At 40.4% G+C, this 15,674-nt stretch overlaps 1 protein-coding gene across 1 annotated transcript; it reads right to left on the minus strand.

The window, feature by feature from the left end:
- Positions 1 to 6,262: 6,262 nt before the first annotated feature.
- On the minus strand, positions 6,263 to 8,101 carry LOC134366561 (probable ATP-dependent RNA helicase DDX53; the record flags this gene model as incomplete). Its single annotated transcript, XM_063082928.1, has 1 exon — positions 6,263 to 8,101. A coding segment is annotated over exon 1 (1,839 nt), but the record flags the coding sequence as incomplete, so codon positions are not given.
- Between the last annotated feature and the right edge of the window lie 7,573 nt (positions 8,102 to 15,674).

Consider the following 15,674-nt stretch of genomic DNA (forward strand, 5'->3'; position numbering starts at 1 on the left):
GTGCAGTAGTGAACTCCCAGAATTTTTGTTTCTCTGAGAAATGCACTATTTCTCCCTCATTTCTTAAGGAGTGCCTTGCTGGGTAAAGAATTCTTGGCTGGCAATTTTTTTCTTTCAGTATTTTGAATATATAATTCCACTTTCTTCTGGCCTGTAGGGTTTCAGTTGAGAAGTCTGCTGTTAGTCTGACAGGGGTTCCCTTATAGGTGACTTGTCATTTTTCTCTTGCTGCTTTTAGAATTCTCTCTTTGTCTTTGAGCTTTGCAAATTTGACGATAATGTTTCTCAGAGAGGATCATTTTGGATTGAATCTGTTTGGCAACCTTTGAGCTTCCTGGATCTGAAGGTCTGCATCTCCCCCTACACCTGGGAAGTTTTCTGTTATTGAAGTTTTCAATATCTTTTCCTTTCTCCAGCCCTTCTGAAATACCCACAATTTGGATGCTAGAGCACTTGAGTTTGTCTGCTATCTCTCTTAATTTTTTGTCATATTTTAAATTCTTCCCCCCCCCCCTTTTTTTTTTTTTGGTCTGCCTGGGTTATTTCAGAAAGACCACCTTCGATATCTGAAATTCTTTCTTCTGCTTGCTCTAGCCTGCTGCTCACCTCTCTGTTACGTTTTTTATTTTATTGACTGAGTCTTTCATTTCTAGGAGTTCTGCTACACTCTTTTTTTAAGGTATCAATCTCTTTGTAAATTTCCTCCTTCGTGTTCTGGACATTTTTTCTTGTTTCATTGTGTTCTCTAATTGAGTCTTCTTTTACCTCTTTGATTTTTCTTCAGATCATTGCTCAGAATTCCTTTTCAGACATTTCAAGGATTCCATGTTCTATGGGGTCTGAAATTTGAGCATTACTGTATTCCTTTGGTGGTGTCATATCTTCTTGTTTTTTTGTAGTTCTAGTATTTTTTCATTGATGTTTGGTCATCTGGTAGAGGACTTGCTTCTTCTACTACTCTGGGGTTATCTATGAGGATAAAGACTTCTTCCTCTATTTTCAGGCTCTACTAGTGACCCTTCTTATATCTATGTAGTCAAGTGAGCAGCAGGTTGCCTTTAGAGTGGCCCTGGCTGGTACTGTGGTGGTGAACTGTCCTTGCAGTGACAGTAGGTGCGGCAGTTGCTAAATAACATCACCTTGACTCCTGTTATAGAATCTGTGGCCATAGACTGAGCTCCCAGTACCACATGGATCTCGGCTCACCTCTGCACTTGCTGGGCGTATGGGCGCTTCCCTCTGGGGCCTAGGACTGAGCCCTGGTGCCATGTAGGTCTGAGCTCACCTCAGAGGCTGCTGCAGCTGTTGGCACTTCCCTCTGGGGCCTAAGAGTGAGCCCCAGTGCCACACGGGTCTCCACTCCTTAAACATTCTTTAAGAAAATGATTTCTATTCTTCCAAATCAGGAATAGATATGCTGCAATTCATTTAACTAGTGCCCTATCATTGGACCTCGGGGTTTTTAAAAAATTACTTAAATTAACACTTTAAGCCTTGTACATAAATATTGGTATATATGTGATTATCTTATTAAGGTAAATGTCTAGAAGTAACATTACTGGGGCAAAGTCTATTAAACATATACAGATTTTATCCATAATTTCAACTATCTTTCCAAGGAATATAATTATGCCAAATTGTAATTTACTGGTGTTTATTTCCCTGCATGTTTTATAGCATTAGGTATTTTCAGGGTTTTTTTTTTTCTTTCTAATCTTAGCCCAATTTTCCAGAGAAAAAGTTATGTCATTGGTTTAATTTTTATTCCTTTCACTCTAAAGAAGTCACGCACTTTTTAACACAATTACTCTTCACTTTTCTGGTGAATTGTCTTTTACATTTCTGTCCAAATTTCTACTTTGGGATTCATCTTTTTTTTCTTTGTAAAAAGCTCTGTATGTTAAATATAAATAACTATGATTGTGTTATATATTTAAAATTATTATTCTGGTGTTTCCTGTGTCTTTGATGGTACTTTTGACATTAAGAAGATTTTCATTTTTATGTTGTCAAACCTATTAATTTTCTGTGTTTGCTTTTATGTTTAAAAATTATTTTCCATTTTGATATCAGAAATTATTTTCCTATGTAAGCTTCAAGTTCTTTTCTCTTTTATAAAGAGCAAGAATCTAGTGTGGATTACTTTTTAATGGTAGGAGAATTTTGTTAATCAATTGTTCTGGCATGTATCACATAACTTTCATTTATTTATTTTATTTAGTTAGTTTAGAATAGACTTTCCTTTCTTTTCTGATTTAAAATTTCACCTTTATTACATACCTTATTTATATACAGATTTATCTCTGGACAGTTCTCTCTCACAGTTTGTCAATCACATGGGATAAAAATGTTTTAAGTATTGTACTTTTATAATGTATTTAAATACCTGATTGTGCAATTCCTCTTAATTCATTTGAATTTTTCAAAGTTGTCTCTGTCGGAATGCAAACTAGTATAGTATAAATGTCAACATTATTGTTAGATAAGGAGAGCTACAGAAGTTTTGAAATGAAGGAGAGCAGACAGGAACTTAGGGAAAATGTGGCACTTTGGCTGGACCCAGAATGATGACTATGATTTGGCTTGGCAGAGAGGAAAGAAAAGGGACATTCCAGACCGGGGCGAATAGCCTGAGCAGCGCCCAGAATACTGAACAAGCAGTGTATAATGGGTGATGGGAGAGTGAGGGTGAAAGGGATCTAACATTTGTGGAATACCTACTGAATGTGAGTCACTATGCTAAGAATCTTATAGGAAAATCTCTGAGGGCAGCTGAATCCTCAGACTTTCACTCCTGTGCCAGTGCATGTTCAGTGCCTTGGTTTCAAGCCCTTCCAATTTGGATGCAGAACTCAGTGTTTCTTTGACTTTCTGAGAAACAATTTGCTCACACAAGAACTTTATTGGTCAAAGTAAACCAGTTTCTTGACCTCAACACCATACATTTCAGACCAAAAGATCAGTTGTCATAGGGTGCTATCTGGTGCATTATAGGGTGTTTATCGCTGACTTCTGCCTGCTGGATGCCAGTAGCAATTCTGCTCCCTGATAGGGACAACTAAAACGGTCTCCAGACATTGCCAAATGTCAAACTGGGGACAAAATCAACTCCAGTTCAGAAACACAGATTGCAACAAAGACAGGAAAGTTTACAGGGGGGTTTATATTACACAGTGCACAATATATAATCTCTTTTTGTTTTCCTCCCTGAAGTGCCTTCGTGGTTTTGCCTTGGATTGATTGTACCCCCCAAACCTTGAATCCCCCCACCCCTGTGATGGTGTTAAGAGGGTGGGAAATCCTATTATGGTAACTTAAAGATGGAGCCTTGAAGAGGTGATTAGATTGCAGGACCATGCTGTAGTGAATGGATTAATAATTGTGGTCAGGGGCATGGTTTGAAGGGCTTTAAAAGGAGATTGAGGAGGTTCATCTCTGCTCTCTCTGCTTCTTGCAATGAGAAGGGTCACTGTCACCACCACCAGATATGTTCCTTGGACTTTGGACTTCCCAGCCTCAGAAACTGTCAGCAATAAATTTCAATTTCTTTATAAAATACCCAGTTCCGTATATTTTGTTATAAGCAACAGAAACAGACTAATACAGTATCTCTACAACTAGGTTTGATTTGCTGTTGTTGCTTGTTTCTTTTTGCTGAATTTATTGCACAGTGTCTCAACCACGGCACTACTGACATTTGGGCCAGATAATTCTCTGTTGTGGGGAGCCTCTCCTATGCATTGTGGGGTGTTTAGTGGTACCCAGGAGATGCCAATGCTACCACCACCACCCCAAGTTGTGACAACCAAATCTGTATCTAGACATTGACAAAATTGTCTCTGGTGGAGGACCGCTGATACAACTATACCAAAGATAGGAAATTTGTAGGGCTTTATTCTATACAATCCATAAGATATAGCTTAGAAACCCTCTATTTTTTTTTTCCCTTTGGAGTCTATCACTATCCTTTCAGTGATGGAGATGCAAGGATTACTCAAAGCCCAAATATTTGAAAGCTATGAGAGGCCCAGAGGGACTACACCAAGCTAACTCCTGCAAGAAAGGAGAAAGCTGGTGCAGCCCTGAGCTCGGTCATGTCTCATCTTCTGTGGTAGTATCCAGACCTTGGCCATGTAACAAGCTGAATATAGTATTAAAAGAAGTACAGAAAGGAGTGTGTGAACAGGACAGAAAATGATCTCAGTGTTTCCTACTAATGAATCAGGACATCTTTGCTGTTTCCAGCATGTGCTGTTTTCAGCACATAATGTTCCCATTCTGTGCACTTAAGGCTTTTGCCCTTTGTGCATTCCCTATTCTAAACAGGCCCCTGTGTTCCCAAAGGAGCCCCTTCTTGGTTACTATGCAACTGGTTGTTTTGTTTTTCTTATGGTCTCTCAAGGATTCTCCATCTCAGCACTATTGTTTTAGGCCAGATAATTCTTTGTTGTGTGGGACTGTCCATAGATTGCAGGGTGTTTAGCAACTTCTACCCACTAGATGCCAGTAGTTCCTCACCCCCCGCCCAAAGTTGTAGCAACCATTACTGTCTTCAGATATTGTCAAAGGTCTCCTGGGTAGCAAAGTACCCCTGGTTAAGAACCGTTCTTCTGTCTCTACTTACCTTTCTCCATACACTGGCTCTTCTTTTCAGCCTTTTCTTATAGAAGAAATGCACACTTTTCTTACTCACAGACACTGAGTGATAGTTTTTGTTGTTGTTGTTATTTAGACATGATTGAGTAGGTTACTTATGAATATTAGAAATTATGAGATTAAGCACCTGGTATATGTCATTCAAATGTGTTAACCATTGCTATTAATTTTATCAGGAGATATTGAGCCTATATATAAAACCTTTAAAAGCAGACTTTAAACCTCAAATACCTATGCCTAGAGTGTTTAACTCTTTTTTCCTCTTAATTTCTGACTTATTTGTGTTCACAACTAAGGCAAGCAAGCTGTGGGAAAAGACAGTTGCATTAATTTTTCTCTTTATTTTGCCAGAAATGTTAAGTCTTAACTAATTCCAACGTTTCCATGAAAACTGAATTTTGGAATTTATTTTGCATCATTGTGGCGATATTGTTTGCAATTGTGAGATGTATGTTGCTTCTAAGTAAGGCATAAGAGATGGAATTATAAACAAAATTAGAGTTTTACTAAAATGGGTTCCTATGGCAAGAGTGTCATCTGATTTTTTTATATTTTCCCCAGTAGATGATATATTTCTCTTTCACACTCAATTTTTCCTCTGGTGTGTGTGTATATGTGGTTTTGACCTTTTAAAGACAAATTGAATCAAAAATTAAAAACAAAATATGATGAAAAGAAAAGCAAAGAATAAAAAGAAACCTGCCAGTCACATTACAAAGTTACTAAACATGCAGAAAGTATTTCTGATCTTTAAAAAGGGTTTCTTTGTTCAATTTATTACACAAGGGTGCAATTTTCCCTAGATTAGATTATAAGGTGTTAATACAAAGTTGGGGTACACGATTTTACTTATAATATCACAAAATTTTAGAGGTGAAGGAGACCCCCAATTTTTTTAATCTAACCATCCCATTTTATGAGTGGAGAAATTGAGACCTAGAGAAGACAAGTGACCTCCCTGGAATTTCTAATCAGGGGTTAGTGACAGAATTCACGTAAGGATATGATTCCCAGACAGTCAGACACGTGTTCTCTTGGTTACATCTATCAGATAATATAGAACTGTAGAATCTTCTAGAAGATTTAGCACTTATTTTCTAATGAACTAAAAAATAATTCAGGAATGACAGTGGAGATATGTTTAGGGATTACTGTGGCACCAACCATTGGGGGTGCTGGGGAGAGAATATTTTGACTGGAATAAGCTTAATGAAAGCGATGTATGCTGCAATTCAGCGCAACTATTATAAAGCAAGAAAAGCACCATCACTGCCTTCTCCCAAGTCTTTAAGACAGATCGACATGGCAGACTATTAAAGAAACAAGATTTTACCAATACATAGCATTCAATTTTTCCCCACAAAGTATCTCATGCTCTCATTTTAAAAACATTTTTTTATTAAAGAACATACACAGTATTGAAAGCTTAGAGTTATTTAAGAATCAGTTATGTCTTCAAACTGCCAGTATGTTTCCAATAACTTTCTTATGTATCTTGAATACTGTGTATGTTCAACATGCCTTAAATCTTCCCGTAGCTGGTACAACTTTTCAATGTAAACATAATTCTTCTTGGGTTTTCCTCAAGATTTTCCTGGTCTTTTTTCTGTGTCCCCTTTTTTTGTTTATGGAAGTTGTATCGCTTGGCCATCGCTACAAGATCTTCTGGGACACTCTGATTTGCTCTTTTCAGAATTTGAATCAATTCATTGGCAATCTTTGAATTATCTTGAGTGATAAGGGAAATTGACGTTCCAGTCTTTCCTGCTCGTCCAGTACGTCCTACTCTGTGGATATATTCTTCAATGTTTTGTGGGAAATCATAATTATATACGTGTGTGATATCGTTAACATCAAGTCCTCGGGATACTAAATCAGTTGTAATCAATATCTTCACTTTTCCACTTTTAAAGTCTTCTAATGCTTCCTCTCGATCACATAGCTCTCTGTCACCATGTAGTGATTGCACAGGGAGGCCTTGGATACCAAAATCACTTGATAAGTCATCAACAACAAGTTTTCGGTTGACAAACACTATGACTTTGTCTTTTGGTGACATATTCTCTAGGAATTCTTGGATAAGAGCTCGTTTTTCTGCTTCTGTGGTAACGATTATATTTTGCTTCACTGTGTTTACAGCAACTAGATCCAGAGTGCCAACATAAACAATCATAGGCTCTTTCAAATAAGACTGTGCAAGTCTACGGACAGAATCTGGCCAAGTTGCACTTGTCATAACAGTCTGCCGATCTGGGCGCACATCTAACAAAATTTTCTTAATCTGGTGCTCAAGCCCCAGATGTAGCATTTTATCTGCCTCATCTAAGACCAAGTAGGTTATGCTTCGTAGGTCAACAAACTTATTCATTTGCAGGTCATTCAGTCTTCCAGGAGTTGCAATAATGATATCTACACTTTTGGTAATGCCTTGAATTTGTCCTTCTCTATTTCTACCACCATGTATACAAATACTTTTCAGACCTTTATATGAATATTTAGAACATTCAGCTTCCACCTGAAGAGCTAATTCTCTGGTGGGAGTGAGGACTAGCATGCCAGGTCCATTCCTTTGTTCTCTAGATATCGGTTGACCATCAAGATGAATAAACCCAGGCATTAAGTAGGACAATGTTTTGCCTGTGCCAGTTTGGGCAACTCCTATAAGATCTACTCCTTTTAAGGCAATGGGCCATGCCTGTGCCTGAATTGGTGTTGGTTTTTGAAAACCCGCCCTTGTTATGCTTTTCATAAGTTCTGTGTACGGACGGAAAGCGTCCTCAAATTCACAAGCTGGATTAGGGATGGGACGCTTCTCACCATCTTTCAAGTCATCACACATTACGTTGTAATTTTCTTTCCTCCACTTGTCTACCTGTTCTTTAGACATGGAGCTTGTAGCTTTGGATTCTGTGTAAAAGTCTTTCTTAATTGGTGGTAAATCTGCCCACTTTCTTTTTTCCCACGCCACGGCTTCTGCCTTAATACGATCCAAATCCATCAATGGCGGAGCTTCTCTGACAACGTTAACTGTGCTTACGTCTCTCCCAACAGGAGGTTGGGACGCAGCATTATCCACATCCGATTCTGAACGGTACCTTTCTTGTCTTTTAATAAGAGTATCTATAGCTGCCTTGGCCTTTGCTTTCATATCTTTGCTGCCAAAAATTTTCACTACTGCTTCGCAGTCCCCCTTTTTTATCTGTATTTTAGTGTTTGTCGAACGCTGTAGGTCTTTTATTTTTGACCCACCACGACCAATGACTGAGCCAACCAGGTGGTTCTCCAGTCTAAAGCAGAGTGGTGGTTCATGGGAGCCTGCGGCTCTAGGACCCAAACCGCCTGAGGGGCCATTCCAACTGCTGCCTCTGCCACCTCTGTCATCGCAGCTGGCCCCAGGAGCTCCTGGACTACGCTCTGCCCTCTTCCAGTCCGGGACCCGGGACATTGTAGGGTAGAGGTAGTGTCGGTGCCAGCTTCTGGCCTACATACGGTCAGGAGATGCGAGAAGGTCTGGTCTGCCGCCTCCCACTCTGCAGGCTTTGAAGCGGCTGTTACCTAAGCAACCAGTGTTTGAGGCTGCAGAGGGGAGGGGCGTTGAATGCCTGACCAATCACGGGGCCGGGACTAGTGTGATGTAAGCAGGTGGCTGTGACGTACATTTAAAGAGGCACTCCCTCTCAGGGGCTGACCCTGCCAGCAATTACAGGACCCTGAGAGAGCGCCTTCCTAACTTTTGTGACCTGAGTGTCCAGCTCACTCTCACTCTCGTCATGATAGTTCTGGCTCAGCTTGGGGGCAACCTTGAAGCAGGCCTTAAATTTGTACACATTGAACTTTTTATAGGCCCATTATTTCCATAGGAGAAAAAAATAGAGTTCTAAAAAATTAACTTATTTGTTTGTATACTTGTGTGTTTATGTGTTTATTTGTTTTGGTAAATTTCTTTTGGAGTATCAACAATACTTGGTCTAGAGGAATTCATCACTCCCCTGCCCTCTAGTGTAAATTAAATTATACCATCAATGGTCTCTCAGGTACATACTCAGGGATGGCATTTTGCCTCTGATTCTTCAGCTAAACCCCAGCACTTGTCCAGGCAGTTTCCAGATATTATCACAGGGATGATGGTTAGAAGAGAGGCAGAGTGCGGCCTGAGGGACCTTTGGGGGTGTTTTCAGCGGTTTGTCATTCTTCTCGGTGCCTCTTAATTTTTTCCCTTTCCCTGTGGTTTCATATATTCTGAGATCTTAGCACTAGAAGGTTCTGTAGAAGTCATTTATCAGGTATAATGCAGAAGACAACCTGGCAGCAATCTGGACAGCTGGGCATCCAGCTTCTATTTGAACAATCCCAGAGGAAGGAAGCTCACTTCATTTCAAGGATGTTCATTCTTTTGTGAGGCTGTTTAATGGTCACAGAGATGATGTGCTTCCACTTGCTTCCTTAGATCCTTCTTCTGACTTCTGAAGTTACACAGAATAGATTTCATTCTCCTTGTATCCCTGTGTATGTAAGGACCACTGTCAAATCCCGTTAGGATGTTTGTTCATCAGGGTAACATTTGAGTTTCTTCAACATTTCTTGCTATGACATAGTTTCCCAGATCCACATCATCCTGTTCCCTCTGCTTTGGAAATGTCTCAATGAGGACCTTTTCTTATGCAGCACATAGATCTTAAAAAAAAAAAAAAAAAAGATCTGCAGAAATGGCCTTACCATAAAAGTACTTTTAGGGCCTCTTCACCGAGCATGGCAGTTCTACTAATTTGACCTAAGATCTCCTGAGACACAAAGCTGTTCGTAGTAACATAATAGGCACTTAAGTCCGTTCTTCTTCATCCTGAACTTACTCTGTTGATTTTTTGTTTTTAATTTGTTTAACTAAAAGTAAACTCTATGTTTATCCTTTTATATTCATCCCATTAAGTTTGGTCAATTGACGTAGCCTATTAAGTTTAATTTTAGTGATTATTTTCTCATCCATCATATTATCCCTAGTTTCAAATCTTCTGCCAATTTAATGTTCATGGCTTCTTTCTCTCTTCAGACAAAGATGCTGATTAAAATTTGAACATGGTCCAGTATAAGATAAGAGTCTGTAACACGTTGGGAAAAACTTTCTCTATGTCAGCACTTTTCTGGAAAGAAACTTTTTGAAGAAAGAAAAAAGGGTTCTGTCCAAATATGTTTGGAAAATGCAGCACCATACATTCCCTCTGATAAAGTTACCATGCTTAATAGATAGTCCCAAAGCTCTGATAATTACAAGCATTGAGATAATTAATTTCTTAACTGAAAGTTTCCCAAAGGAATTGGCCAATGGACCTCCTCATCAATTTTTAGAATAAACTTATTCTTTGGAATACTTTCAAATTTACAGAACAGTCACACAGATAGTATAGGGGGGTTCCCATATACCCCTCAACCTGTTTGTTTCTTCTAATCTTGTCATCTCACATTACCATGATCTATTTGTCAAATATAGGAAATCACTATTAGTGTGTTACTATTAACTAAACTAGTGAATTTATACCATCAGTTTTTCAATAATGCATTTATATTGAGATATAAACCCAGAACCATTCCTTGACTTGTGGACAGGGGCTTGTATTCCTTTGCTATAAGGTGACTAGCTTTTACTGTTGTTTTATGTGAGTGATATGGAAGAATAGAAGAAGCCTTGAAAGTGAAGTGAAGGAAGGTCATGTTATTGGGAGAGGGGTAGCTGTAAAATTTGAGTAGAGAGCAGTGCACTTTAAGGTGAAATCCATTGTGGTGAATTACTGGGATCATACAGAACTGATAGGAGACTTTTATGGGTATTGCAAGTACAGAGAGGGATTGTGCCTTCAGTGTCATTCATTACCACCTATGATGGACCTTATCAGTTGGAAAAATTGGTTGTTATCTAATTAAGGGCCACCAGTATAACATTCTTTTCTTCAAGTATCTCTACAGTAGTTTTGTCCCTTGTGTCTGAAATGTTCCCACTCAATATAAACCCCTGTGGCTTATCATGGTACTTTATTACCATGCTCTTGAAAAAACACAAAAGTGCGATGTTGTCAGATGCTTTCGAGTGAAGTAACTGGCTAAGAGGTTCTTGTTGGGCAGAGAGACAAAGAATGAAGGGACTGAGTTTCTGGTAAAGGTTAGGTAAAGTTTGTCTCAAGGTAAGAAGAAAGGTGATGTAAGGAATGACAAGAATGTGTTTAAGACAACCCAACGTTTTGTTTAGGGTGGTTCCTAGGACCTTATAGGCAACAGCAAGGTAGTAAAATACTGCAGGCAGTGAATTGGGCTAATTTTCAATAACTCTAATTTCCACAAACTCTCCTATAAATCAGTTAATTCTGCTGGCCTAAAATATTGTAGATGGGATTCCCTTAGAAATACTGTTTTATTTAATAAACCTTCTTTGATGACCTAAGAAAAACTTGACTTTTTTAATTCTAGTTGGTGTTGATAATTATACTAATTATAGCAGATTTTACATCCATACAGCACTTTACAATTTATAAATACCCTTTTCAGAAATAGTCTTCTTGGGATGATATGTGAGTGTACTTCAAAAAGTTGATAGGAAAATAGAATTAAAATATAAAAGATAATATGAATCTTTTCATGAACCTTTTGAAGACTCTTCATATATCGGGCCATTACTCTGTTCAGAAGATGTGATATATTATGGCAAAAACTACCATGATCATTGCACATACTGGTGTGTTTATTTTGTGCATAGAACCATACTCATACCATAGAGTTGAAAGAAGTTGCAGCGGTGTGGGATAGCAGTCAAGAACACTGGAGCCTAAATAACTGGGTTCAAATCTCACTTCCACCACTTATTTTCTGTGAGTCCTTGAGCAAGTTCCAAACTTATCATGCCTTAGTTTTGCTATCTGTAGAATAGCATGCTAATACCTATCCCATACACACATAGAGACACATATAAAGATACAGAAGTTGGTTCGTAGTAGGAACTCTCCCAGTGTCAATTATCCATGGTATAGGAATCAAAGGTGTTGAGAGACAACTACGGAGGTCACCAAATGCCTGTCCAAGGATTTCCCCAATAGAATTTCCTCTGGTCCACATCAAAATGAAAAACTAAGGATAATATTTTTTTTTTCACAAATATAAATTCATTCAATTTAAATTTTTTATTTTATTTTAACTTTATGGCCTTTTATTTTTTGTAAAATATCCTTTTAAAAATGGAATGAAGATAACAAGTGATTTTAAAAGATTTTTCCTAGGGCAAGAAAGAGTGTAAAACTAGTGCCAGTGGCAAGTTTAGGCTTTGAAATGTTACTGGTATATGAAACCTAAGTACTTATAAGCATTGATCTAGAACATTAGTATGGTCTGAATGTTTGTGTCCCCCCAAATTTCATATGTTGAAACCCTAACCTCCAAGATGATGGTATGAGGAGGTGGGGCCTTTGGGAGGTGATTAGGTCATGAGGGCAGAGCCCTCATGAATGGGATTAGTGCCCTTATAAAAGAGGCTCAAGAGAGACACCTTGCCCTTTCTGCCATGTGAGGCTACAGTGAAAAGACTGCTGTGAACCAAGAAGCAGGCCCTCACCAAACACTGAGTCTGCTGGTGATTTGATCTTGGACTTCCCAGTCTCCAGAGCTGTGAGAAATACATTTCTACTGTTTATAAGCAACCTAGTCTGTGGTGTTTTCTTATAGCAGCTTGAACAGACTAAGACAATTAGCAAACACAAGTCAGGGTGCTATGAGTTGTTACTCATGGTTACAGGCTGGAGGGAGGTCTGGGTGGATGGAAACTTGAGGTAAAGGCCTATAAGGGAGTTAGGTCTGATCTGTCACTAGAGGAGGTATGAGATGAGAGATAGAAGGATGTTAAACTTTCAGGGGAAAGAAAACCCAATGTGGCCTTGGGGGAAAGTTCAGGGAAGCCTTCCTGCCTTCTCTCCTCCCACCCTCCCTCCAGCTTATGAGTAAGGACTTGCAGTATTTCTCTTTCTGTGCCTGTCTCATTTCACTTAACATTTTTCTTTAAGCTCATTCATGTTGCTGTGAATGGCAAAATTTCATTCTTTTTTATGGCTGAGTAGTATTCTATTGTGTATACCCCATTTTCCCATCCAGTCATCCGCTGATGGACATTTAGGTTGGTTCCATATCTTGTCTATTATAAATAGAGCTGCGATGAACAAGGGAGAGCAGGCATCCCTTTGACATGATGATTTCCATTCTTTTGGGTATACACTCAGTAGTGGCATTGCTGGATCATAGGATAGTTTTATCTGTAGCTGTTTGAGAAACCTCCATACTGTTTTCCATAGTGGCTGTACTAATTTACAGTTCCACCAGCACTGTAGGGGCATTCCGCTTTCTCCATATCCTAGCCGACATTTGGTATTCTCTGTCATTTTGATAATAGCCTGCCTAACTGGGGTGAAAGGATATCTCAATGTGATTTTGATTTACATTTCAGTGATGTTGAGCATTTTTTCATGTACCTGTTGGCCATTTGTATGTCTTCCTTTGAGAAATGCCTATTCAGCTCCTTTGCCCATATTTTAATTGGATTTTTTTGTTTGTTTGTTTTACTGTTAAGTTCTTGTATACTGTTGAGTTCCTTGTATATTCTGGATATTAATCCTTTGTCAGATGTATAATTTGGAAATATTTTCTCCCATTCTGTAGGTTGTGATTTCACTCTGTTGATTGTTTCCTTTGCTGTACAGGAGGAGTTTTTTAGTTTGATATAAACCCATTTGTTTATCTTTTCTTTGGTTGCTTGTACTTTTGAGATCTTTTTCACAAAGTCTTTGTCCAGACCTACATCCTCAAGTGTTTCCTCTCTGTCTTATTTTAGGAGTTTTATGGTTTCAGGTCTAATACTTAAGTCTTTAATCCATTTTGAGTTGATTTTGATATATGGTGAATATATGTATATATATGAGAATAAAATTAGAAATTACCAACAAACAAAACTTTGGAAACTATACAAACTTATAGAAATGAAACAACATGCTCTTGAATGACCAATGAGTCAAAGAAGAAATAAAGCAGGAAATCAAAACAAATTCTTGAAACAAATGAAAACACAAGCACAACTTACCCAAACCTATGGGAAACTGCAAAAGCAGTACTAAGAGGGAAGTTTATTGCAATAAGTGCTTGATTCAAAAGAATAGAAATAAACAACCTAACTTTAAATGTCAAAGACTAGAAAAACAAGAACAATCTAATCCCAAAAGCAGTAGACAGAAACAAGTAATTAAAATCAGAGAAGAACTAAATGAAATAGAGACCAAAAGAATGGTACAAAAAAATCAACGAAACAAAAGGTTGTGTTTTTTTGAAAAGAAACACAAAATAGACAAGTCATTGGCCAGACTAACTAAAAAAAGAAGAGAGGAGATCCAAATACCAAAAATCAGAAATGAAAAATGAGACATTATGACCAATACCACGGAAATACAGAGAAGAGTTAGAGATTTTTATAAACAAATATGTGCCAACAAATTTGAAAATCTGGAGGGAAGAAATAAACCCAGGGGGTTTCAAGATGGCGGCTGGCGTGGAGTAGCTGAGGTGGAAAAGGCGGCCACTGGGCCTCAGGCAGCCAGGAAACTTGTGGACCTTCCTCTTGCCATCTCTTAAGGGAGGACTGCAGCTGCTGGCCGGTCGTGGGGGCTGAACGCCACTTTGCCCCCGGCAGGAGAGGCTGCCTCATTTACAGGCAACAGCTTTGAAGTGTGGAGCAGGAAAAGAATTGTTTCTTAGCTGCAAAAGCGAGTCTCGAAACAGGGAACACGGCGCCAGGGCTGCTGTGGATGCAGACAGGACCCCGGAGGCCGGGGCCGCGCTGAAGGCGGCCAACTGCCCTATTCAGGATTCGAGGTTTCAGGCCGGCATTAAAGAAGATTCCTGGGAGCGCCCGAGCCGCGCCGCGACTGAACAGCCCAAGGCGGCAGCTGCCGAGAACACGGAAGACGGCAAACCAGAGACAGAGTGAGCGCTCGACCTGGCACAGCACTGTGAGTGATCCCTGGCACAGATCTGTTCGGGGGGTGGATGCCCACGCGGCTCCCGCCTGCATCACCAGGCCACTCACCACCCCGGTGCTGCCTCCATTTTCCCAGGTGCGGGCAGCTCCGCCCAGCTCGGCCATCACTGAGCCCTCCCACTTGCTTGGCCTGGCGCGGGGCTTACCGGAGCCTGCGGGCCCGCCTCCTCTCCCTCTCCCTCCGCGGTTCTCTGGCGGGGCTGGTGCCGTGGGGCGTCCCCGGCCAGTGTTGGGAGGGCAAGGAAGTACGGGCGGGCCGACTGTCACTCCACCACACCCTGGACTCCGGCGCCCGGTAAACTTCCTGTTACTGGGAGGCAGATACCATCTCTGCGGCCACCAGTTTGGAAAAATGCCTAATGAATTTCTGGTTGGGAATAGTGTGGTAGGAGAGTTCCCAGGTCCGCTTGAACCTGCCAGAGAGCAGGCTGCAGGCGGGCGCTAGACTCGGTTTATACCGGGGGGGATACAAAGGTGAACAAGACCCGAGAAAGATCTACACAATGCTACAAAGGCACCCAGAGAGACCGGTCGTCTGTGCCTAGCAGAAACCTGGTACACTTCCTGGGCGAGGCGGTGCCGAGCAGGGTCTTGAAGGCCCAGCTGACAGACGAGGGTTGCAGAAGACACGCCCCAGCCCAGCACAGTGCGCACAGAGCGGGGAGACGTGCGGCCAGGGAGGCGGAGACTCGACAGAAACCACATACCCGGTGGGGTCGCCACTGCACGATCTAACAGCCTGGGCCAGAGCACACGGAACAGGGTGAAGTCCTGCACAGGAAGTGAAAGCTCAACAGAGATCACACACCCTGTGTTACATGATCCACCAGCCCAGCAGAGTCCAAGCTGACCAGAAAGGTGGCTCCCCGGTAAAGCCCAAGACCCGAGGCAACCACACACACAAGGCACTAGAGGCCAACTGAGCAGTCACGGAGGGAGCCATACCAAATTGGCAACCACAGCA

This window comes from Cynocephalus volans, chromosome X (genome assembly GCF_027409185.1).
Source record: "Cynocephalus volans isolate mCynVol1 chromosome X, mCynVol1.pri, whole genome shotgun sequence".
NCBI classification, from domain to species: Eukaryota; Metazoa; Chordata; class Mammalia; order Dermoptera; family Cynocephalidae; genus Cynocephalus; species Cynocephalus volans.